At 37.6% G+C, this 27,022-nt stretch overlaps 1 protein-coding gene and 1 pseudogene across 3 annotated transcripts in view; both read right to left on the reverse strand.

Annotated features, from left to right (window-relative positions):
- CDH6 (cadherin 6) overlaps window positions 1–27,022 on the reverse strand; it is a 124,769-nt gene that overhangs the window by 19,012 nt on the left and 78,735 nt on the right. For both annotated transcript variants that reach the window (XM_081054589.1, XM_081054590.1), the window contains exons 3-6: window positions 6,714–7,008; window positions 5,302–5,421; window positions 3,113–3,280; window positions 659–846 (exon numbers count right to left, since the gene is read on the reverse strand). In XM_081054589.1, the coding sequence (XP_080910715.1) occupies window positions 659–846; window positions 3,113–3,280; window positions 5,302–5,421; window positions 6,714–7,008 (771 nt within the window). The remainder of the gene's footprint in view (window positions 1–658; window positions 847–3,112; window positions 3,281–5,301; window positions 5,422–6,713; window positions 7,009–27,022) is intronic.
- LOC308500234 (large ribosomal subunit protein uL1-like) lies at window positions 19,180–22,036 on the reverse strand (annotated as a pseudogene). Its single transcript has 2 exons — window positions 22,004–22,036; window positions 19,180–19,758 (listed from the first exon to the last, which is right to left on the reverse strand). The product of its transcript is annotated as a large ribosomal subunit protein uL1-like (transcript).

The raw sequence follows: 27,022 nt of genomic DNA on the forward strand, positions 1-27,022 counted from the left end.
GGTGTATTTGCTTCCTTGTTTATTTTCTCCCTACAGTGGAAGTTCCATGAGAGCAGAGACCATCTTTTTGAATGAACTATTGCACGTCCAGTATCTAGAACAGTGTCTGGCACCATTTTTAAATTTATTGATCATTTATATTATTTAATGTATATCATGTGTTTATATTATTTATTTAGGAAGTTCTTAATAAAAATTTATTGAAAATATGGGATTACTGAATGCATGAGATTATTGAAGACCCCTAAAAGCCAACCAAAGAGATCTCAATGTAATCAGAGTTGGTGTTTTGACAAACAAATGAGAAAGAAAAACTCATAGACACAGACAATAATTTAGTGGTTACCAGAGGGTAAGGGGGTGGGGGTGTGGGTGATGAGGGTAAAGGGGATCAAATATATGGTGATGGAAGGAGAACTGACTCTGGGTGGTGAACACACAATGGGATTTATAGACGATGTAATACAGAATTGTACACCTGAAATCTATGTAAATTTACTAACAATTGTCACCCCAATAAATTTAATTAAAAAAAATAATAATGACTAAGAGGAGACTCTAGAGGAATGCTCATGTGAGATGTAATTGTCCGCAGTTACTTGGGGACTAGAGAAACGTAAATGCGTTCATTCATGAGGTATTTAACAAATGGCATTACCTTTTTGACAGTTATGATCCCTTCCTGGGTCTCCTGGTCTGTGATGACATCGAACATGTCCAGCCCTTCTCCCTCTGTAATGCTGTACTCAATCGCAGCATTTCCTCCCACGTCGGCATCACTGGCTTTGATTCTGCCAATTGGTGTACCCGGTGGAGAAGATTCTGGGGTGTTAAACTGGTATGTACCTATTAATCACCAGAAAGATAGACGTCAAATGAGGACTAAGTATATACTCTATGAAAATAGAAGCAAAACCCATTTTCTAGCAGTTCTTTCAGACATTACCATGGATGCAGGCAGATTTGTGCTTTCCTTAAAATAATTAATGGTGCCCTGGCTCCTTACATCTTTAGTTTCATGATTGTTAAGAATATTTCTTCCATTTCATACCTGTCTCTTTGCAAATGGAGAACACTTTTCTTGTCCTGTAAATAGGCTTCCAAGTTTATGGTGTGATTGTGAAAAAGACTGAACTGTTAGAGGAGGGTGCAGAAGGTTTCAAAGCCTCCTGTTAATATAATCTAGCAGAAAGAATAGAAAAGAATTTAACCTGAATTGTGACTTTAAGCCAATGGCTAGGTATTTTTTTTAGAGTTCTTTCCGTCATTGCTAATAATAACTGAAGGGGAAAATAAATTATAGCAATGTGGAGAATGTATCCTAGTCGGCATTCTTTTACTCTTACGTAGAGCTGGTCTAGTTGCAGTTAGGGATACAGATAATTACATTCAAACATAAAGCTCTGATTATTTTTCCTTTTGACTAATTTTTTTTCTTTCAAGTTTTATTATATTATTTTATTCTATGCATAGATTTCTCCAATTCTTGAATTTATATTACTAATTTAAAAACCTGCATTCGTAGACATACACCTTTTTTATGTCCCTCATGTTGCAAAATTGATTTAAGGAAGCTACGTGAGTTTCAACTTATTAGGTTGGTGCAAAAGTAATTGCGGTTTAAAAGATTAAAAATAATTGCAAAAGCCACAATAACTTTTGTACCAACCTAATAGATCTGCCAAGCTAGCATAGATTATATTAAGGTCCCAAAAAATAAATTAGTAAAACAAAATTTATTTTTATCCATCCAGTACATTTTGTCAATATTCATGACAATTGTTTTGGGAAAAAATTTAGACTATGACACCACTAGAATATAGTACAATAATATTAATCCAGTCACTTTTGGGCTCATCCTTGGTAAAATGATAACAGGCTAATTTTTTTTCTGGTGTATTCAACTTCTGTTTGGGGTGCCTCCTACCCCTTTCTATATTCTGCCCTCCCTTTGCCTCCATACATTATTCACTAATGATCACAGGCTATTCAAGGAGAGAGCAGAGTGAGGTAAGGTCCCCATGGCATCAGCCTGGGGGCCAATCCTTTTGTTATCCTTCCCTAGGACACTTCCATATGGAAAAGGAGATTTTTAGGTTAAAGTGTTGGTAATCCTGATATTTTCACTTCAGGCCTCTGTGAGGGATATTTTAGAGTTCCTGAACGTTTCTCCTACCCGTTAAATCAGAAATTAGCTAGTATTCTGTTTTTTCATTTAGCCAACTGTGCCTAATTACTTGAAAAAAGTAATGAAAATAACTCTTTCCTATTGATCCATGTTCATCTCCATTATAAAAGAATCAACTATTAGCTGACCAGTTTTAAAAAAAAATGCCATGATTGAATAAATGGGTTTTTTATTTTATATTTGGACAGCTATTTTCTCCTGGGAGACAGGATTCGGGTAATTTTCTTAGGAGATCATGGTCAGAAAGAAATTTTGTTCCTGGAAGAAAATTACATTAAAACCAGTCCCCACTTGAGGTGCTCTATCTGAAAGGGTCTAGTGCACTGCTTGATACAAAGTGGGCATTTATCGATGTTGTTTTTCCTCCTTCTTACTTCCTCTGCCATCATGAGAGTTAATGATTTTAGAGATGACTTTCGGGATCTCAATTAACCACAATGTAGAAAACTATTTATGAGTACAAATGGATTAAGTACATAGTTATTTCCACAGATATATTTTTAGAAACAGTAAAATGATAAATCCTCCCCTTACAAAACTCCGAAAGGATTTAAAAGAGATTACATGGCTGATTCAATTCAGAATATATAAAGTCAGATTTCTCTTAACAAATAGCAGCATTCACGTGTTCTGCACAAGCATATTTATATCTGCAGTTGTCTTTTTGATAAGGAAAAATAAACAATATTGTTGCTTTTACAATCACAGCCGTATCAGCAATCGCTCAGCTAATTACCGATACAGGAACGTAAATGTTCATTTCTACTGAGCGTAAGCGTTGTCAACTCATTTTTAATGAAAAGTGCTGGTTCTTACTAAGTTCACTAATTTTGACAATAACAATACTGGACAATCAATATTATTCTTGAAGTTAGAGTTTTACAAAAGTACACTGAAGGAAGTCATTCAATCAAATGCTCCTACTCTGGGGAAACCGGGGAGGGTTGTCGTTGACATCAGTCAGCGTGATGTTCACTGTGGTGGTCCCAGATAATCCCCCCATCTGGCCGCCCATGTCCTTGGCTTGAATCACCACTTGGTACTGCTCCCTGTTTTCTCGATCCATGTTGAGCAAAGCTGTCTTGATGATACCTGTGGATATAAAATTCAGCGGTGGAAAGCGATGTGACAAAATACTGTATGGAATCATTTATTCATGCAAACAAACACAGATTGTCACCCACAGTATGGACTATAATATGTGGATGTCATGGGTGACATCAAAAGGATGATAGGTAGCTTTTCTACTGAAGGAAATTAAAACCACATAGGGGAGTTAGATACATTAAAAAACAAAACAAACTAAAACAAAAAGAAACCTGTAATGCAGGGAGAAGGAGAAAAAGTGTCAGTCAAATTCTGTAAGAGTAGAGAGGCTAAGTGTTAAATATTAAATGTTATAAGATGACACAGCAAAGCATTACTTGGCTTGTGGCACAGTTATATACTATTGAAGCTGCTTGGAAAAAGGCAATTTAGGTGTCTTATGAGGGAATTGTTAGGAAACCATATATGTACATGAACTGACTCTTAAGTTTCAATTTACTGAATTGGCTAATTGCTCAGCAAATATACACCATAATGAACGTTCTGAGAATTTTCTAAACCACAAAACTATGGTCTTAAAAAAACACAGCATCAGTTCTCTCATAATTATCGTCTTGTAGGATCCTAGAGAATTTAAATTTTTCTAAAGTTGAACTAAAACGTTAGTTCAAATGGTCCCAGTAGTGACCAACACTCATAAGTTAGGTTAAGTTCACCTTTATTGTTAGGTAGTTATAAAATAATTATTTGGAAGAACTTCTGAAAGTTTGCCTAATTTCTTTGTAGGATTTATGTGTAAATTAACAACTTTCAAAAATCACTGGAGAAGGCTTTATAACCCCCTCTGGTAGCGCATTCCGGTGCTTAACAACTAATGAAGCTGAAAAAAATCCTTTTTATTTTTTTATTTTTAAGAAGAATTCCTCAAAGAACAGGTCAATTTAATTCCTATGATCCTGGCTTTAGTGCAAGTGCAGCTGCTTTCTGTTCTTGATATAATAGTACTTCTCTGTCTAAATAGAGTAGATTACTTTAGCCTTTAGTCCTTTAAGTTGAATAATTCTAATTTTTTCATCCTCATTTTTTTTAAACTGAATATTTTCTTTGTCCTTGGTCTTCTTTCCAAGTTTATTGCACCTGCTAACACATCAATTTCCAATCAGATGTAGTAACCTAGGAAGGTTTTTATTTCTACTAACAAAATGGATGTTTGAAAAATAAGTAAAAGGAACTCAACTCTTATAACAAAAATAAGTGTGGAATTTGTTAGACAGTACAAACAATCTTTACTAAAAAAGTCATCATCAGATAGTATGCTATTTTGTAGAGAAAGTGCAGAAAAATGAGATGTTGAAAAAAAAGATTCCATTAAGGCAATTCACTTAATTAGGGCTGTATCAGTTAGGATAGGGTACACAGTGAGGTGAACACAAACAATGCAAAATCTCAGTGGCTTAATACAACTACAGTTTAGTTTTTGCTCATGCTCTGAGTAGGCCAGCAGGAAACTGTGCTCATGCTAACACTTAGATTTCCAGGCTGGAGTCAGCATTGGTATCCATCCATGACCACTGTGACAAGAGGCATGGAATGTGGTGGATTGTACACCAGGTCTAAACGTTACACTTGGAAGTGACTCACATCACTGCCACATTTTATTGGCCCAAATAAATCCTATGGCTACATCTAACTTCAGAGCAGAGTAGAGAGATGCCGTCCTACCAAATAACTAGAAAAAGAAGGACTGGAATATTTGTAAACAGCTAAAATGGCTATCAGAAGGGATTGGTCTTTTAGCTTCATACCAAATTGGAAGAAGAAAATACATTAATGTACAATTTTCCTGAATGTGCCATCTATAAACATGGTAGATGAAAGATCCATTGTCAGATTTCTTGATTAAAATGATCTGGATGCTGTGTTTATAAGTATATCCCTGGTATTTGGCAGATAAATTTAAGAAAATTCAATCACCCTGATGTTTTTATTAAAAAATATGCCAGCTCAGCTGAACATATCAATTAAAATTACAGAGTGTAAAAAGAAGATCCAAAAGGAATTCTAACCTGTTTCTGATTCAACTGAAAAATAGGGCTGCCCCTGTAGGATGCTATAGACAACTTTAGCACTGTTCCCATATGTCGGATCGTCAGCGTCAGTTGCAGTGACTTGAACAACAAATGTGCCTGCAATGACAGAACATGAAGTGAAAACAAATTAAGGTCCCGTTACTGATCCTTGGTACACACGCACAAAGAGAAAGCGTGATCTCACTTTTGTACGAAACTGTCATGGCAAAGGAGTGGGGAACTTCCATAGAACATTAGGTTAAAAAGCTCCTGATTCCTCAATTTGGAGGAATGTGATCACCGTTTATAAAACCTGTAAAGAGTAAGTTAAAGGGAAGTATGGTGGAACTGATTTCAGTTCATCTCCAAAGGTGGGGTTTGATTGGATTCTTGCTATGGTGCTTCTTTCAAGTTATCCAGGCTCAAGTCAATCCGAGCCTTGCGTGACTTTGTCCACAGGGATTAGTTTAGGGATTGTTCAATCAGGGGCCCACTCATGATTTTACTGGAAATGCTGTGTCAAAGGTGTTCTTTCCCCTGGACTATAATGTGCTGAAGTGGAGCCTGCAGATGCCGCAGCTATGGAATGACCTTGGAGATGGCAGCCTGAGGACAAAGCTGAATAGGACAGAAACTTACAGAACTATAGCCAGAACCCAAATCAAACCATGTCTAAAGCCCATTTCACTTTTGGACTTAAGTAATGTGACTGATAAGTACTTCTGTTGTTTATAACTAGTTTGGATTGGGTTTTCTGTGACTTGCGCATAAAAGCATCCTAAATGATAAATCTATTTGATAATTCTAAAAGGTTGAAAAGCCTGGAACTTCAAATGAGGTAGTTTTGGATTAAATAAAAGATTAATTGAAACAGCAGAGGGTACACATATGGCACTTATAATACCAAAAAATGATTGTAATTAAATTTACAAAGAAGTCTGTGATGTTTTAGATCAGCACTCTCATTTTAGGGACCATAGTCACCAAATAACCTTCTAAGTACTCCTGACCGCCATAAAATTCCATGCAAATTTTTATGTATGTGCCTGCATGTATGTTTCACTGATGAGAAGTTCCATAGATTTTTATCTGATGCTCAAAGGGGTCTGTGACTTCCAAAAAGGCTAAGATCATTTTATGGCTGACTTTTGGTGTTCAGATTAGATAAACAGTAAGCATATTACTAGAGTTCTTCTGTCTATGAACAGAGCATGGAAGTTACATTTTTGGAATATTGGGAAACATGGGGACACTTACAAAAAGGACATAAGTACATTGTTTGAAATATGATACTTTCAGAATTTGGCATCTAACTTTATTCAACTCAGTAAATTTCACTCATAGGATTCTTTATTCAGTTGATGTACTAGAAGAGAAATATTATGTGGTTGAAATCACATCTCACTCACCGACATCAGACATTTCAGGAACAGTGGCCGTGTAAACTTCCTTGGTGAATATTGGTTCATTGTCGTTGATGTCATGGATCTTGATAATGAATTCAGACTCCGGCTCCACAGGTCTCCCTGTCCTTCTATTTATAGCTTGAGCTCGAAGGATGTAAACGGGTTTTTCTTCTCTGTCCAGCTTCTTGGTGGCCTGTATATCCCCTGTGTTTTCATTGATAATGAAGAGATCTCCTGCTCCATCTCCTGAAAGGATATATTTAAGTGATCCATCTCCTCTATCCTGGTCTGAATGTAACTAGTGTAGGGAAAAAAAATTAAAGAAAGCAAAAGTCAAGCATGTGATTCTAAACTGTGTCTTCCCGATGCATGCATGCTATGTTGCCTTTCATTCAATCCCTTCTAATAGATGCAAGTTTTCTTCTTTTACTGTTGCTTAGATCCTCAAAATAAATACCATTCATAATGAACATGTTTCCTTATAATCTAGAAATGTCCAGAACTGGGGCCGAGATTGGAGAAAGTTTAGTAACCCTTACTTTGAAGAATTTTTAGTTTGGAAAACTAAATTTTTAGTTTGGAAAACTAAAAGCCAGAACAAACACAAGATGCTCAAGGACATATCAGCCTGCCTGGAATGAAACCTTTCACTATTTTCACTCCAGCTTTCAGATTCTACTAATCTACCCTCATCCTCGCTTTTAGGTACACAGACACACTAGAGAAGCAATATATTCCTGAGAAAAGGATTCGGGATTTTGAATCAGAGAGCCCTGGGTACGTTCTGCTTCTACACTTTACAATCTTGGTAAACTGGTAAGCTGGTCAGTCTCTTTGAGTCTCATTTGTTGGAGATTATAATCAAGTACAGATGTGAAATTTATTTATTGGTTGATGAAATTCAACTTGAAGAGAAACATCTCAAGTGCTGTCGTGGACAGTGCCTTGAAAACCCCCTGACTAGATAATTTACAAAGTTCCTTGGAATAAGCACATTTAACACTTAGATTTTAGCTTACTACAGGAAAGGACCATCTAAAAAGGAGAGCCAGCCTACAATTGTATAGGCTGCCTTGTGACGCAGTGGGTGTCTGCTCCTGAAGGAAATCAGGCAGAGGCTCTGATATGACTGGCAGTCAGTGAAGTGGGTCCGGGCAGAGTGTTGCATGAAATGCATGTGAAGATAACACTGAAGAGGAAGAGGGTGATCCTAACTTGGAAAGGAGCCCCCAGGGCCTATCCCAAAGATTACTTCCACAGTGTTGACTTCCTGCTCTTTCCTCTGTTCCCTCTTCCCCGCTTCAGCAAAAGTGTAGGCAGTACCTCAGAGGTCTTCCAGTGTAACCCAATTCTCAATTTTTCAAAAAGTGCTTTTTATTGAGAACTGTTTTTAATCCTAAATTGTAAGTATCAGCTGCATATGGACAGATTCGTTTCAGTGGGATGGCTTTCAATCTCTACCTTATTTCTGTCTGAACAGAGTATGGGCCAGGGTACAACAGTTATGGCAACAATAGCAGCAGGTAAACTAACTCTGTACCCTCTTGATTAATACTGCATGGAATGCTTGGAGTAGTATCTATAAACACATTTGAAAATAGGATTTCAGGACAAAAAGGAACTTTAAAATAATGTAACCCAGCCTTTCTAATAGTATATCCCCTGGAATATCATTTATCCAAAATGCTAAGAAAAAGCGGTTCCGTAGTCCAATAAATTTGGGAAATACTTCATATTCTTCCTCTTTCTCAGAAGTGCCAATTAATGTGAAAGACCGTGAGTGCCTATAGTTCAGAATTGTGCTTGACCTTATTTAATTTAGTTTCCTGAACTCTCTTATGTAAAGAATCCTTTTTGGGTGTGATTCATATTGATATTCCCCATAACAGTTTTCTAAGAAACACACTTTGGGAAACATGAGTTCATTGAATCCATCATTGCAGAGTCAAGGAAACCGAAGTTCCAGTTTATGTAGTGTTTCCCAAATTACACAGCTCATGTGAAAAAGTCAGATGATTAGAATTTGAGTGGGAGGAGAGGCCTTCTAGATTATTCAGTGCAACCTCCTTGTTTTTAGAGATAGGGAAACTGTGTCCAATGCCACACAGTGAATGCTAGAGAATGGCAGAGTTTGAGGAAGAGAATATTATTCAAACAATTAGTAGTCTTGAAAGCAATTTGACAGAAATCATAGAAGATAAATGCAAATGGGGAGGAAATTGCTTAGAAGTAAGACAAATGCCGTAAGAAATGTAAAACGAGAGTACTCCATGATTTGTGTAATGTGATGTGCTAAGGAGACGCTGAAACCATGATTACACAGAAAGAGCCACTGGGGAAAGTTTAACTCTCCACTGTCAAATTCTAATGACTGAAGAGAGCTCTTAAAAAGCTATTTCATTAACTCATGAGTAACGAAACCAACATTGTGCCCATTGGGTCCTGGATGTAGGGCAGCCACGGTTAGCCCCTTAGCACAGCGTGGGAGCACCACACCCTGAGTCCTAAGTGTAGGCCTTGCTCCTTCTTTTTCACTCACCAACTATAGTATTGTAGCAGCCAGTTAACCTCCCTGGGCCGGGATCCTCATCAGTAGAATGAGGATGACAAGAGCTACTGGACAAGGCCATCCAGATCTAGTTAGGGGCTATATACAGGTACTACATTCATCGCTATGTAAACGTGTGATAAAAGCATGATATGTGTTTTATAAATTATAAAGCGCCTTCCAAAGTTAAGATCTTGTTACTGTTATTAGCTCTGAATTCATAATAAGATGTTTTTGTTCTTCTTTTGACTTTGAGAACTTTGTTGAGAGGACTTTGAAAACCCAATTTTGCAAACACATGGCATCTCTAAGGTAAAATCTGTTATCAAAAGCTGGTATTCTACCAGGTGGCAATTGCTGTTTTTCCATGTGATTTATTATATTCTGCATTCCAATAGATTATAGATTCCCCTTGGCCTGTTCTTTCATCACTCTCAATATGTAATTGTTGCACACTTAGTAGGTGAATACCACATCTGGTCACAAGATTTATTCAGGCAGAAGTAATCAGAAACTTATTTTTAGCTGTCAGGAGAGAACATTTTGATGAGTTATAGAACAAACACCCGAGATGATATGAGAGGGCAGTGGGGATACCAACTAAGAGGCTGAATGGGGATTGCTCTGCCTATCTCAATTCTGATTTATCAATATTTGAAAACTAGTGGGAAAATGCATCTCTTCACTCAGGCGTTGTGTGATAATGAAACACTTTAACCTCATCCCCCTCCAAACACAAGGTCTGTGTCTGACAAGTACAGAGCAGAAACCTGAAGAAGCTTTTGTGTATTCTTTCCCCATTTTCCTCCCCTTCCTTTGAAGTCCCCTGGAGCCAGTTCTTTTCTCTCTTTTGGGGGAAAGGAGGAAACATGACTTCAGGGTTAGTGAAAGGGGTGGTGACAAGCAAACACGAGGGGTTTATTCAGCACTTAGATTTTAATTGGATATTTTCTTTTGTGATGTTATTCATCATGGCCTCTGTAAAAGGCAGAAGTTAAACAACAACAAATAAAAGGTTGTAGGTGGCCGCAGGCATGTTTTTCCTAATTTCAGTTTAATGTGGCTGTTCCATTAAGTTTAATCATCTGGTTCACTTTCAACGATTCACCATCAAGTAAAAATTATCCACTTCCCTCAGAAAGTCACATCTCATCTGGCACTGGCAGGACTTTGTACTCCTGTACCTATGGCATTTTGGCTCAGAAAGAGCTCTTGGTCTTTGTTTGTTTGTTTTTCTGTTGATTTGTTATCTTTTTAAGGGCAACACATTGACAAATAGATACAAGAATTTGAATTGTAGGTATGTCCCCATGGACAGTGTCACCAAAGCAGTGCCAACATTTTTTTTTTCAATTGAGGAATATTGGGGGACAGTGTGTTTCTCCAGGGCCCATCAGCTCCAAGTCATCCTTCAATCTAGTTGTGGACGGTGCAGCTCAGCTCCAAGTCCAGTCACCATTTTCAATTTTCAGTTGCAGAGGGTGCAGCCCACCATCCCATGTGGGAATTGAACTGGCAACCTTGTTGTTGAGAGCTTGTGCTCTAACCAGCTGAGCCATCCGGCCGCCCTTCTGGAAGCTCAGCGGCAGCTCGTTGTCTTCAATCTAGTTGTGGAGGGCGCAGCTCACTGGCCCATGTAGGACTTGAACCGGCAACCCTGTTGTTCAGAGCTCACACTCTAACCAACTGAGCCATCTGGCTGCCCCCAACATCTTTTTACTTGCTATTTGTGCCAACTTCCAACTTGATTTTGACTCCAATTCAAAGGTATAACACTAATTGTACAGATTTTTAGTGGTTTATGTAACTAGCTAATGCTGTTCCATTGCTCTTATTACCCATCACTGGGTCACTGAGTCAGTAACCAAACTGATTATTCTAAGTATATACTTAAAAAAACCAAAAGCTTACATACAAGGCACATCTAGGGAAGTTACTACGATAGCATGAAAAGGGTGTAGGGAAGGAATTATGTGATTTTTTGGCTAAAATAAAAAATTGGATTAAGCCTAATATGCTCATGTAGTGTAATACAAATGTAATGTGGCCCTTTGAGAGATGTTGCCAATCTGAGATGTCACAGGATAAATCAGACAACAGCTGTGGTGAAAGGTTGTTTGGTGCAGCTGAGGTGGAGAAACTGGAGTTACAACACAGAGAGAGGACACCTGTGTGTTAAATAGATTGAATATTATTTTAAATTAGAATAATAAATCTATTGTCAAGTTAGGACTAATTGAGACTTAACTGAATTCAATATATGTGTATATGTATGTTTGTATACATATATCTCTACATAATGAATGTAAGCATAATGCTAATGAGTACACTCAATGTTATGAAGGCTGTGAAGAGCTTGTTGGGTAGAGTTTACGTCAGGGAGAATTTTAACCTTCCTTGAAGTACATTGCAGGGATTAGAAGTAGATTCTGTTTTAGAGATTATAAGGTTAGGTGAATAAAAATATCTTAATAATATTTTATATTATGTAATTTAATACACTGTATTTGAATGTTATAGATTTAGCATGACTTAATTAATTTATATCTGGTAATTACTTTACAAATCCAAAACTGAAGGCAGTGTATTATTGTGGCAGGTTGTTGGAACTAGTTAGAAATGCAAATTCTTGGGCCCCACTTACCTCCAGAATCAAAAACTCAAGGGGTGTTGCCCAGCAGTCTGTGGTTTAAGAAACTCTCCAGGTAATTATGATGAGTGCTCAAGTTTGAGAACCACTGCCTTAACTAGGACAATCGTAATGGTCAAACGAAGTTGGGCAAGGGAAAGAAATGCGTGTAAGTTCATGCTGTGTGCTAAGTCGTGGAATCTTGGGGAATTTAGTTCATTTCTCCAAGTCTCAGTTTCCTCATCTACAAGGTAGGAATAATAATGATACCTAGTTTTCAGGTACATTGTTCTGAAAATTAATAGAATAATGTTTATAAAATGTTTAACAGAAGGCCTACCTCAGAGAAACACAGGGCGATAAGTTATTCTTGCATTATAAACATGAAGTATTCAGAAGGTCAATTTTGAAGGTGGAAAGATTTGGGTCTGAATTCTGACTTTCTTATCAACTAAACTAATTAAATTATCTTAGTGTTCACTCTGTCATCTACAAGGTAGAACTCAGAATAATTAACTTTGCCAGCTATTCCTCCTCTACTTGTCCCTTCAAATTTGGTAATCCTTAGGCCTATATCTCAGGTCCTTGTTTTTTCTCATTTCACATACTCCCTCCAAATAAGATCATCTATCTATTTTCATGTATTCAACTATTATCTATGTGCCATTGATGCCCAAATCTATAAATAACTCCAGGGCGTACCATTTTCTTGTGATCCAAAGTCAAGAAAACAATTGATTCCCAGACAAGTCTCTTAGCAACTTATTCTTAGTACTTCCCAATTGAACTCATTGCCTTCTGTCCAAAAGCTGTTCCTCTTATATGCCCCATCTCTGTAAAGGCCATCAGAGAGTCATCCTAGGCTCTCTCCTCTGCTTCCATCCTCACATTCATTAAGCCACCAACTCCTGTCATTTTTACCTCTTACCTATATCTTGACTCACCTACTTAACTCCATTTCCATTGGTGCCACCCTAGTCTGAGCCACCATTTCTCATTGATCTATTATACAGAGGTTCACCAAACACACACTCAATCTTGCTCCCTCTTAATTTATTTTCCTTTCTGTAACTAGACCAACTTAAAAAAAAAAAAAAACACAAAAAAACTCTGAAGATACCACTCTCTTCTAGTTATATCTTTTTCTTTTTTTTAAATTTAATTTTATTATTTTTTTAAACTAAATTTATTGGGTGACAATGGTTAGTAAAATTACATAGGTTTCAAGTATGCATTTCTATAATACATTATCTATATTTCACATTGTGTGCTCACCACCCAAAGTCAGTTCTCCTTCCATCACCATATATTCTAGTTAAATCTTTCACTGTTTTCTCTTTGTTCTTGGTTTAAAAGCCCCCATCTCCACTCCCTAACATGGCATCCAAATTCCACCACAGTCTCTGCCCCTCTCTTTAGTCTCATCAGCCACCAGTCTCTCCTTGACACTTTGTTCTAGATACATTAGTTTCTTTCATAGGCCTCTCTGCGTATGGTCCCCTTGGTCCCCTTGGGTTTGGGTGCTGAACACACAATTCAATATGCAGATGATGTATTACAGAATTGTGCACCTCAAACTTATATAATCTTATTAACCAATGTTACCTCAATAAATGTAATAAAATTAAGAAATATATATATTCTTGAAATTGCCAGATAATTTAGCAATTATTACCAAACATTAGGAACATGGTCTAACCTGAGCAATCTGAGGGAGGAATGCAAATTATCACCTTAGGTCTAAAATTTTTTCTTTAATAACCAATTGCACCTCAATACAATAATAAAGCCACTTGTATTTGTTGAAAAGAACAGAGAAGTTATAAGTACATTGAGTATACAGACCATTATAAGTACACTGGGTGTTGGGACAGGAGTCATCTATTAAGGCTAAAGAAACTGCTAGATTTTACTAAACCATATTTGAAGTATCATCTTGCTGCAGAAACTAATGGACAATGAATGGAAAAGACTCCATTTCATGAAAAGATTGTTGCATAAAAATAATAATTTAACTCTCAGCCAAGACCATTTTAAAAACACTTATTGGCTTGAAGAGCTGCATAAGGCAGTGAATAAAAAACATCTAATATCTGCCTTCTACAAACTTGCAGTTTAGGGTTGGAAATACTGACTCATATGTGAAAGATACAGAATAAAAGTTGAAATTAGACAGTTGAGTGCTTTTATTAAATATTAGGAATAACAAGGTAAGTGAAAAGATGGAGAACAGCATAGGAGGAACTTGTAAGTTGAACAAGGTGGAGTCAGGGAAGGGGTTAGTGCTGATGGTTTAGGAAGATTTCTTGTAGAAATTCAGATTATTGATGGGAGCAAAATGACTTAGCAACCAGTATGAGCTCATGGCATGGTTTCAAGGCTAAGTGTGGGAGCAAATCTGAGGAAAGCTTGAGTATGTGCCTGAGGTAATGAAAGCAGTAAAGTCAGCTAAAATAGAAACACTCCTTCCCTTGAGTTGCAGGGTCCCCTGTTTTCTTGCACTGCACTCAAATGTGGAAGGAAAGATGCAGTTTCCTTATTTTTTTTAAGAGCTTATCCCTCAGGCTCTAATCCCATTGAGTATTAGGAACTTGATATTAGGTTGAATATTGAGTCAATCATTTAGTGCAATCCAATAAAACCTGCCTGATTCAATAATGCAGTCTTTTTAGATAACTCTGTTAAGTAAATCCTAGTCTTTCTGGTTTCTGCTTTCTCCCTTTGTCCCTGATCCGTCTAAGATGACATCTGGGTGTACGAAGAAGAGAGAGCCACATGGCACAAATCAGAAATTTGGGGGTTTTGGAGCGAAGGCAACCCTTGTATTGTCCTCTGGGCTGCTGGTCTGTAAACAGTATCTCTCATCCATTACTTTCCTCAGTGGCGTCTATGATTTTGGCAGGTGGAATCATGATTTCAGCTCCGTAAGGCCCAAGGTGACTAGCTCCATCCTGCCTTCCCTTGTAGCCATCACATAGGCCCTGCTGTCTGGCTGTGACTCCTCCATTGCCCAGGCACATGTGGTTGTAGCTACAGAGTTGCTTTGTCCTTGGTAGTCACCATCTATAGGATCATCCTTTCTTGCCCTGGACAAGCTTTGGATGGCTCCTGGGAGCTAAAATGGGCTTCTCCCTCATTACATGATTGGCCCAAAGGGAAAAGGGGAAAAACCCCTTTGCTTTCACCTTTACCCACAAACTTGCCACCTCTCCCTCCTGGTACTTCAGATACTGTCTCAGGGCAGTAAAAAGGACTTCAGGTAGTCATAGGGCTATGTGTGTGTGTGTGTGTGTGTGTGTGTGTGTGTGTGTGTGTGTGTGTGTAATGTGAAATCCCTCCATTGGTTTCAGGAATACCTCACCACATGAGTTTTGGTCGGGGGAAGAGCTAATTCCCACTGTAAAATCTGAGAAGATAACGGGTGGAAGCATGACCTGTAGCCCAGAACCGGGCATCAATAATTTTTGATGATGACATTTGTAAATGAGTTTACTGAGTTTTATTCTAGTTGGCCAGGCCTACCTCTTGATGCATTACGTGGTCTCTAAAACAATCTAGAAAATCTCTTTTTCTCTTGACAAAACCAAAGATTGGGCTGTCTCCATCCCATGCTCTTTTTTTTTTTATTACACCATATTTCCTCATATAATGACCCCCAAAATGATATTCTTTTATACAATATAAATAATTTGACTGAGTTTTGTAACTGTGGAAATATTTTATCTTTAAAGCATTCTTTTGCATGATTCATCATTTGGCAACTAGTCTGGCTAGGACTTGGGAAAATGATAATAGCAGACATTTATTAAGCCCATACTATGGCCGGGAACTTATTACACAGATTGTATCATTGTTACTCATCATGAATCTTTTCCTATCACCTCTTAACTGACAAGGAAGCTAAGGGGAGATAAGAGTTAAGTAACTTCTCTACATGATACAACCAACAGGAGCAGAATTTGAATCCAGGCAGTCTGACATCACAGTCTAGTATGTTAAACACAACACGGATATTTTCTGTGGATATTTACATTTGATTCTGTGAACATTCATTAAATGCTTACTCTGTACCAAACAATATTTTAGGTACTGAGTTACAAAGATTTCATTCAGGATTTTTCATTCTCCACACTATTGATATTTTGGGCTGGATAACTCTGTAGTGGGCCCTGTCCTATTTATCAGCATCCTTGTCCCCTACGTGCTAGATATCTCTACCACCTTTCAAGTTGTGACAACCAAAAATGTTTCCAGACATTGCCAAATGTCCCCTGGGGGGACAAAATTGCCTCCACTGGAAATTACTGATGGAATTCTGTCTGTCTATCTATCTATCTATCTATCTATCTATCTATCTATCTATCTATCTATCTATCTATCTATCTACTATCTATCTATCTATCTATCTATCTATCTATCTATCTATCTATCTACTATCTATCTATCTATCTATCTATCTATCTATCTATCTATCTATCTATCTATCATCTATCTATCTATCGTCTATCTATCATCATCTTTCTATTCTCCCTTATTTTTTCTCATCGTGTACCTTGTAACTTTTAACATACATTCAGATAATACCATAAAGTGTTCTGAATTTGCAGAGATAACACATGACCCCGCTCAATTCAATCTTTTATCTGTTGTTAGATTTAATAACCACTGAAAGAGACCTGTTATGTGGAAGAGAATTTTTGACAAAGTGCTAAGAGCAAAAAATTTTAAACCTAAACTCAGGAGTAATTTATTAATTCCCTTGACATTTATCTGTACACTCAATACCTTGAATTTAATGTCGAAAGTACCAGAGCAACTATTACATGAGCAAAACTTAAGTGCGATGGTAATTGTGGCAGGCAGAATAATGACCCTCACAAACATGTGCATGTCACAGAACCAGGGATTGGTTACACGGCAAAAAGGATTTTACAGGTGTGATTAAGATTTTAAGGTCAGGAGAGTATTCTGTTATCCAGGTGAGCCCAGGGTCCTCATAAGGGAAAGAAGTGGGGAGTCAGAGAAGGAAATGTGCAACGAGGGATTGATTTGAAGATGCTTTGCTGCTGGCTTTGAAGATGGAAAAAGGGATCGTGTATCAAGGAATACAGGTAGCCTTCGAGAAGCTTGAAAAGGCAAGGAAAACATCCTCCCTACAGCCTCCAGAAGGACCTCTTGCAGACACCTTGATTTTAGCCCAGTGAAACTCATTCTAGGCTTTGGACTTCCAGACCTGTCAGATCATAAATTTGTACTGTTTTGAGCCACTAAGTTTGTGGTAACTTGTTACAGCAGCAGTAGGAAATGGAGGCAGTAGTTTCTTGTCTTTGGAATTCAAGGTGAATTGAAACTACATGTGGTCCTTCGAGAATCCCAGTCAAGAGGGAAGAAAACTAACCTTTGGTGAGCACTCACTGTGTGTCAGGTACTGCAAGAGTGCTTCGTGTGTTGTATCAACTAAGTCTCACAACGACTCCAGGAGATAGGCTTTACTTTTTCCATGTTTTCAGAGAAACTGAGGTTGGGGAGGTTAAATAACTTACCCCAATTAAGGGCAGAGCCAGGAAGGATACCAAGATCTGCCTGACTCCAAAATCTATGTTTGTTCACATGAGATTTTGTGCCAAACAATACTTCCTACGTGGATTATAAACATTTCTGGATTTATTGTATTTATTATATTAGACCCCAGGCTAAGTTATTTGTAAATTCTATTGGCACAAATGATACAAACTGTAATAGATGTTATTGTTCATTTGGGATTTATCAATTAAACAAATGCCTTTTGGTTTATTCACTGCATGAAGTTATTTCCCCAAAAAGGCTTTGTTTATTGCCTTTTGCTTGGCTCTGGAAGTCCAAGGTCTTTGGCAGACTGAGACATTAGTCTCAGCTCCTGCTTAGTCTAACATTTTCATTTTCAAAAAGCCAATGGTAAATCAAGTTGAGAGCCAGATACCCAGTCAAAAATTGATTTAGTAAGACATTGTAACTCAACAGTTACAATCCTACTTTTTTTTGCCTTACAGTGTAATCTCTTCAGCAATTGCCAAATCTAAGGACACACACACACACACACACACACACACACACACACACACACACCTTAACCCTCTCTCCCTCTATCTCTGACAGTACAACTATACTTTAGAAGAAATTATTAATGGATAATTGCAGACGTTTGAGACATGATGTTTCAGGTGGCAGAAATTAAAAACACTATGTTCCTCACTAGCTAATGGACTTTTCCCAAAATGTGTTTTTCTTTAAAGGTGAAAAAACATATTGGTTATAATGATCTTATATTGACTCTTACTTAGGATCTAAAAAGTGAAAGCCATAGCTTTATAAAACAGATAGTTTGCTTGAGGGAGGGACTAGTTCTTATTCATGTTCCCAACTCTCAAGCACGTTGTATGTGCGCAGTGAATGATGATTAAATTGAATTCTATAATCTACTCACACAGTCAAGGAAATAATGGTGAGCAATTCTAGGCAAGAAGATTATGAGCTCATTTATTAGTTTTTCTTCTTTGGGAAGCAGCTTATAAATTCTTAAATGATTTGAAAAGCTCCTTCTTTTTTGCTTTAAGGCAACTAATTGTGAAACAATCAGAGAAGAGAAATGTGTACTGTGTGAATGGCCATGCTGGGTGACGTGTCTTCCTGGTGATGTTAGTGGCTGAACTTGAGCACTGCAACTCCTAAGGAGTTATGTTGTTTCGTTTGCCCACCGTGTCTGACTACTCTCTGCTACTTCAATATCTTACAACCCCATCAGAAATGCTGGACTCCGGCCCCAGATTTAGCACTCCGCTGCCAATGGCACTGTGGTCTTTTAACCCCTCTGGGACTCTGTTTCCTCACATCCAAAAGGATTGATTCCTGCTCACAGTGGAGGAGGACTTGTGCGAATCCCTCGAGAAACGCTTGTACATGTGAGAGCACTTCATCCACTGTAGTGCCTGACAAAATGTGAGAAAATGTTTTCAGTGCTCCTTATCGCTTTACAAATTTTCTGCAATGAAACTCTGCTAAAGAAAAAAACGATCTGTGATGCGTCGTCATCTGCCAAGGGATGATTTCTTTTGTGTTGTGTTTTTTGTTCTGTCTCCTACCCCCAACCCTCCACCCCCATTGGCAACCTCTCCTTCCTTAGAAGTTACTTAATGGTTTGCTTCACAGTAAAGATTCTGACTGCCCCATAATCATTTTAAAGCTCAAGTAAGTGATACTCAACTGTTGGAAAGGAGATAAACTGAATAAAGTACTGCTACTCAAATTTGCCCAAGTCACCTCATTTTCTTTCTCCCTTTTTCAATGGTAGTAGCATGGCTCTTATTAAGCTGTGCCTGAGGAAGGTGCTGGGGTTTGCCCGGGGTGCTATGGATGTATAAAGCCAGGACATTCTGCCAGTTTTCTTTGAGCAATGACACCAGGAAATTGACAGCTAAGTGGAGGTACACAAGCTCATCACCTACTGTCTTCAATGGCCAAAGGCCACTGCCGGACACGGCACCTTCTTCACCTGGAACTTGACCGTAGATTTCACTTCATCGACTTTGGCCACCATGTTTTCACTGTGGGTCAGCAAGTAAGGGAATGTGCCAGCCTTGTTCAGGCCTGGGCCCAGGATTCGTGGGATCTGCTCGATCAGAGATGCTGAAGCTGAAAAGAACTGGCCAGCTTCTTGACCAGTTTCTTATTCTCGTTGAGGTTCTTCAGCACCTCGATGTCCATGTGGGGGATATGCACAGCCCTGGCCTCGTCACAGTGCTGCTGGTCCCCAGAACACAGATGGAGAACTTGGGGCAGGGAGTAGATTTAAGCCTGACGGCGCCTGAGAAGCATTTGAACTTTCTCAAGCTGATCTGCAGGTCTCCAATAACTTCCTACGCTTGCTGCGCGGGGTTCTGCTGAGGACTGCCTACACTGCCTCCTAGAGGTTGTCACTGGAGACTGCTGCGTGGTGCCTCCCACCACAAAGACCGGAAAAGAGCAGTCACCTCATTTTCTTGCTTTGATTTTTAAACTATATTTCCCTTTAAGAAGCAAGTGGATCAGTAATCACCAATATCATAGCTTTAACATAAGGTAAATAGCTCCCCCCTTTTATTTTTCTTACATAAAAAGCATATTTGGGAGGATGGATAGAACACCCAAGATACAAATAGGATAAGAAAGTAATTTCTTATAATCCATTCTGCCTCACATAATTCGTTTTTAATTTTTAAAAACTTATTTTGAGATAAACTCAACCTTGGAGAAGATGCAAAATGAAAATTGCTTTACTTGATGTCTAAAGGGGAAATTCACTTACTGGAGGGTATTTGCCCTCATTGGGGGAAAAAAGAAAAAAAACCCAAGGCTACAGATTAAGTAAGAAAATGAGCGAGATTCTTATGCTTCCCAATTTATGAAAAGAAAATAAAGCATGCTAAAATTTTGCATAACTGTATTTTAAAGCAAAATTTTCTTTACGTCTCCTCTTTCATGTTTCTCTTCTGAATTGTACTCACAATATAAATAGTAGAAAGAAGTAAGATGAGATTAGTCTCCAGAAATGATAATTTTTTTCCTGTGAGAACTAAAAATATGTTGATTAGAAGAATATATGGTTGGTAAAAAAAGAATTAGTCATTTTATAAAATATTTCTCTTCTGGTATTATCACATTTTTCTCTATAGTTGGTGTTTCGCAAATCATTGTAATCAGTATTCTCAGGTCTTAAATGATTTCTGAGCACTTGAATTGTCTGCACAATGTAGCTTCTTAGGAATTAAAAAAAAAGGAATTTGTTTCTATTGGTTAACTCAGGCTTTCTCTCATTTTGTTTCAATCTTCCTTCTAATGAGACCCTAAATAATGTCTGAATTTCATTTTTAAAAGTCTTAAAGAAACTGATTATGATTTTATTTCCTATATATTTTCTTTTTACCTTTCTTGTTAGTTCATGCACATACAATTGTGTTGTTTTTAATTTCTCTGGTCTGCACTAAGAAAGCTTGAGTTTCCGCCTATTGTATCATAAATATTTGTGTCATTTTCATGTGAAATTTTCAGAGGTGGCTTCCAGGGAAAGACTTTCATAATAAATTTGTTTTATATATCTAATATATCTTTGAACACTAAGGACTTTATTTTCATTTATATATTTAATATTTGGTCTGTATCTTTTAAAAAAATTTATTTTTTAATATTGGTTTTGGGTTTACAAAACAACATAATGATTAAACATTTACACACTTCACCAAGTCTATAACTGCCCTCCAAGTCTATTACCCCTCTGATATCGTATAAAGCTGTTACAATACCATTGACTATATTCCCTATGCTATACTTTACATTTCGTGACTATTTTATTTATTTATTTATACACACACACATATACACACATATACATACACACATATATAAAATTATCGACATTCAATACTAATCTACTTCAGCTTCAGGTGTACAGCACAGTGGTCAGGCATCTACACAATCTATGAAGTGATCTCTCTGATAAGTCCAGTACCCATCTGAAACCCTACATACTCTTTACAACATTATCGATTATATTCTCCGTACTATATTTCACATCCCCGTGACTATTTTGTGATTACCAAGTTGTACTTTCTAATCCCTTCACATTCTCCCCCAACCCCAACCCCCCTCCCATCTAGCAATCATCATTTTTTTTCTCTGTATCTCTGAGTCTGTTTTGTTTTCTTGTTTACTTTGTTCTTTAGATTCCACATATAAGTGAGATTATATGATATTTGACTTTCTCAGTCCGACTTATTTCACTTAGCATAATATTCTGTAGGTCCATCCATGTTGTTGCAAATGATAAGATTTCATTCTTTTTTATAGTAGAGTCATACTCTATTGAATAAATGTATCACAATTTGTTTATCTAATGGTCTATTGATGGGCATTTTGGTTGTTTCCATATCTTGGCTATTCTCAATAAACATAGGGGTACATATATTTTTTTGAATTAGTGTTTTGTATTTCTTTGGATAAATACCCAGGAATGGAATTGCTGGGTCAAAAGGTAGTTCTATTTTTAATTTTTTGAGGAACGTCCATACTATTTTCCATAGTGGCTGCACCAATTTGCAATCTTACCATTAGTGCATGAGAGTTCTCTTTGCTCCACATCCTCTCCAACACTTGTTGTTTGTTGAACATTAAAGACTTAGATTTTCAGTTGTCAATCCAATGACATAAGGCACTATTAATGATATCCATGTGAAACCATCTGCATCAATAAATTGGGAGGGACTTTTTTAGATAAACAGCATATTTTTATCTTTTGTAGTCACTGCTGCTTAATTCAGGTAATTTTTAATTTGGAATTACTTACAAAATCTGTGGTAGGCACCTTCCAGGATACAAAGATGAGTAAGATGTGTAGTCTAGGGTTTACAAAGATGTAAATATTTGAAGATTTAAATTCAATATCTAAAGTACTAATTGAAAGAGCAGCTCTGGGACCCAATATAAAACTCTACTCAATATATTGAAGGTCAAAGTTCAACCTTAAATAAGAAATTCATTAATTTGCTCTGAAAAATTAAAGCACTCATGGTAATTAAACAATTGAATCAAGAGTAATTTTCCCACCATAAAACTTTGATTCAATAATCTAAGGAGATTATAATATTATTCCAAATAACTATGATAATGTCGACTTAAAATATTAGTGTACCTGAAGTACAATAGTCTTTTTTGGAATTGTTGGATGCATTAAACTTTTTATTGAAAAATGAATGTAATTGCCAATAAAAATGGCGGCATGAGGTGAGCCTCTTGAAATCTCCCCTGGAATTAGCAACACATTGAACAACTATAATGCCACAAAGGACTCCCTGTGCAGCAGACAGGCAAGACTAAGAGGTGCACTACTAAAATCATCTAAAGGTGGGCAAATTGCACAAGCAGGGGAGGAGGGAAGGGAGAAGTGCAGAGAGAAAGGAAGGGATGCGCTGGGGCAGGATGCGGACATAGCTGGGTGCTCTGAGCTTGCTGCATTCCGGAGCTGCCACAGCTTCAGGAGAAGGAAGAACTGGGACTGCTATGGCTCTGCTTATGGCCCACAGGGCTGAGGGGACAGCATATAACATGGCTGAACCCAACGCTCACGGCAGAGACCTCGGAGCAAAGACTGAGGGAAGAAGGCTGAAAACGGTGGTTTAAGACCCCACTGCCACAGAGAACGGAAGCCTTAGGCACTGAACCTAGCTGCCCCCAGAGTTCACCCCGCCTGCCCAGTGCTAGAAGCAGAACAGTAGTAGTGTCAGTTCAAAAGAACAGAATATTTGCAGTTCTGAGAACTATAGTCCATAGACATGGACTCGCAGCTCAACTAGTTCCAGCAAAGGGGAGGGAGCTGTGGAAGCAGGACCTGCTGTGGTGGTGGTCACCGCCATTGCTCTGCTCCACCTCTCACAACCCACGCTGCCCCTGTCCCCACCTATCTGGGGGGATCCCTGCAGGAGTAAACAGAGCTGCTGAGTCACATGGGCTCTGAATCTGGTGCAAGAAGAGCTTTGGAACTTCAGAAGCTCTCCACATCCCCCTATGGAAGTGGTGCCCAAGACCCAGGAGGACTGTTCAGAGAGGAGAAGCCCGATCCTCCCCGCCCATTGTGTGAGAAGCCGGAATAGTTCAGAGAAAATATAACACTACAGTGTGAGAGAGAATAAAAGGCTGTAGTCGGAAAGAAAATAAAACATTCTACCAACACCTATGGGAAGACAAAAGAAAGATCTCTTTCTATCAACCTATTGCAGAACCACTCCTGTGGATGTCTAGGAAGAGAAATAATAAATCATTAATTGCCATGAATAACCAAGGTAGCAAGACAGCTCAGGAAGAAAATGGAAAGTTTCCAGAAAATGGACTTAAAGACATGGAAATATGTGACTTAAACGACAGAGAATTCAAGATTATAGTTCTTAAAAACCTCAATGAGATGCAAAAAAACAGAGAGGCAGTTTAATGAACTCAGAAACACAATCAAAGAACAAAATGAAGATTTTACCAAAGAGATTGAAATTTGAAAAAAGAACCAAATAGAATTTCTGGAGATTAAGAACTCAATAAAAGAAATGAAGAATGAAATGGCCAGTTTAGGTAGTAGAGTTGACCAGATGGAGGAAAGAATCAGTGACATCAAAGATAGAAACCTGGAAATTACACAGATGGAAGAAGAAAGAGACTTGAGACTTAAAAAATATGAAAGCCCTCTGCAAGAACTTTCTGACTCCATCAGAAAGAACAATATAAGAATAATGGGCATACCAGAAGGAGAAGAAAGGGAGAAGGGAACAGAGAGTATATTCAAACAATTAGTTGACGAGAACTTCCCAAACCTGTGGAAAGAACTGGATCCTCGAATCCAAGAAGCAAATGGAACACCTAATTACCTCAACCCCAATAGGCCTTCTCCAAGGCACATTGTATTGAAGCTGTTAAATATTAATGACAAAGAAAGAATCCTCAAGGTAGCCAGGGAAAAGAAGATGGTAACCTACAAAGGAAAGCTCATTAGATTATCATCAGATTTTTCAGCAGAAACTCTATGAGCCAGGGGGGACTGGAATCAAATATTCAAACTATTGAAAGAGAGAAATTATGAGCCAAGAATAATATGTACAGGAAAGATATGCTTTAGATGTAAAGGAGGAATAAAGACCTTTCCAGAAATACAGAAGCTCAGGGAATTTTCTGGCACACGATCTGCACTACAAGAAATATTGAAGGAGGCTATTTGACCAGCATAAATAGGGATAATTTGTGACAACCAAAACATAAAAGGGGGGGAGAGTAAAGGCCTGAACCGGAATATGAAAATGGAGAAAATAAACATGCTGAAGAAAATGGAATACTCTAAATATCACACTTTCTTTTATATAAACTTAATAGTAACCACTCAAAAAAATCCAAAACTGAAATGTATAACATAATAAAAGAAGAAACAGAGGGAAAAAAATCATAGAATACCACAATACAGAAATAATAGACAACAACAAAAGGCAAAGAAACAATGGAGACACAGTCTTACCAGAAAACCAAAGCTAGAATGATAGGAAATCCTTATGTATCAATAATCACCCTAAATGTAAATGGACTGAACTCACCAATAAAAAGGCACAGAATAGCAGAATGGATCAAAAAACTAAACCCAACCACATGCTGCCTCCAAGAGATACATCTCAGCTACAAGGACAAACATAGACTCAAAGTGAAAGAGTGGAAATTGACATTCAAAGCAAATAGTATCCAGAGAAAATCAGGTGTAGGCATACTGATACCAGATGAAACAGACTTTAGCATAAAACAGGTAATGAGACAAAGATGGACATTTCATAATGATAAAGGGGACTATACAACAAGAAGACATAACTGTCATCAATATTTATGCCCCTAATCAGGGAGCACTGAAATATACCAAGCAACTACTAACAGAACTAAAGGGAGAAATTGACCAAAACACAGTTATAATAGGGGACCTAAATACATTATTGACAGCTATGGATAGGTCATCCAAACAGAAATTTACTAAAGAAATAGCAGCCCTCAATGACACAGATGAAATGGACATAAGTGACACTTATAGAGCACTTCATCCTAGAACATCAGACTATAGATTTTTTTCTAGTGTACGTGGAACCTTCTCAAGGATAGACCATATACTGGGACATAAAACTAGCCTCAGCAAATTTAAGAAGATTGATATCATATCAAGCATATTCTCTGATCACAAGGCTTTGAAATTGGATATCAACTGCAAAAAGAAAGCAGGAAAAATCACAAATCTGTGGAGATAAAAACAACATACTTTTAAAAAACGACCGGGTCAAAGAAGAAATAAGAAGAGAGATCAAAAGATGCACAGAAACAAATGAGAATGAAAATACATCCTACCAAAAGTTTTGGGATGCAGTGAAAGAAGTTTTAAGAGGAAAATTTATATCATTACAGGCCTATCTCAAGAAAGAAGAAAAATCCCAGATAAATAACCTCACGTTACACCTTAAAGAACTAGAAAAAGGAGAATAAATGAAAACCAAGGTTAGCAGAAGAAAGGAAATAATAAAAATCAGAGCAGAACTAAATGAAATAGAGAACTGAAAGACAATAGAAAAAATTAATATGACAAATAGCTGGTCCTTTGAAAAGATCAATAAAATTGACAAACCCTTGGCTAGACTCACTAAGATAAAAACAGAGAAGACACTAATAAGCAAAATCAGAAATGAAAAAGGGGAAGTTACCACGGACACCACAGAAATACAAAGGATCATCCAAGAATACTATGAAGGACTATATACCACCAAATTCAACAACCTAGAACAAATGGACAAGTGCTTAGAAACATATAGGCATCCTAGGCTGAATCATGAAGAATTGAAAAATCTAAATAGACCAATCACCAGTAAGGAAATTGAATCAGTCATCCGAAACCTTCCCCAAAGCAAAAGTCCGGGACCAGATGGCTTCACTAGTGAATTCTACCAAATCTTCAAAGAGGATCTAATACCTGTCCTATTCAAACTTTTCCAAAAAATTGAAGAAGAGACATTGCTCTCTAACTCATTTTGTGAGGCCAACATTACCATGATAGCAAAATCTGGTAAGGATGACACAAAAAAAGAAAACTGCCGACCAATATCTGATGAACACAGATGAAAAATCCTAAACAAAATTCTAGCAAATCAAATGGAACAATGCATTAAAAAGATTATTCATCATGACCAAGTGGGGTTCATCCCAGGGGCACAAGGATGGTTCAATGTATGCAAATCCATCAATGTGATACATCACATAAACAAAATAAAGGAGAAAAATCATATGATTATATCAATTGATGCAGAAAAGGTGTTTGACAAGATACAACATCCATTTATGATTAAAACTTTATAAAATAGGTATAGAAGGAAAATACCTTCACATAATAAAGGCCAGACATGACAAACCCTCAGCTAACATCATAATTAACAGTGAAAAACTGAAGCCCTTTGCTCTACGTTCAGGAACACGACAGGGCTGTCCCCTAGCACCTCTGCTTTTCAACATAGTGTTGGAAATCCTCGCCAGAGCATTCAGGCAAGAGAAAGAAATAAAAGGCATCCAAATTGG

Source organism: Rhinolophus hipposideros (assembly GCF_964194185.1).
Source record: "Rhinolophus hipposideros genome assembly, chromosome: 7".
Lineage (NCBI taxonomy): Eukaryota > Metazoa > Chordata > Mammalia > Chiroptera > Rhinolophidae > Rhinolophus > Rhinolophus hipposideros.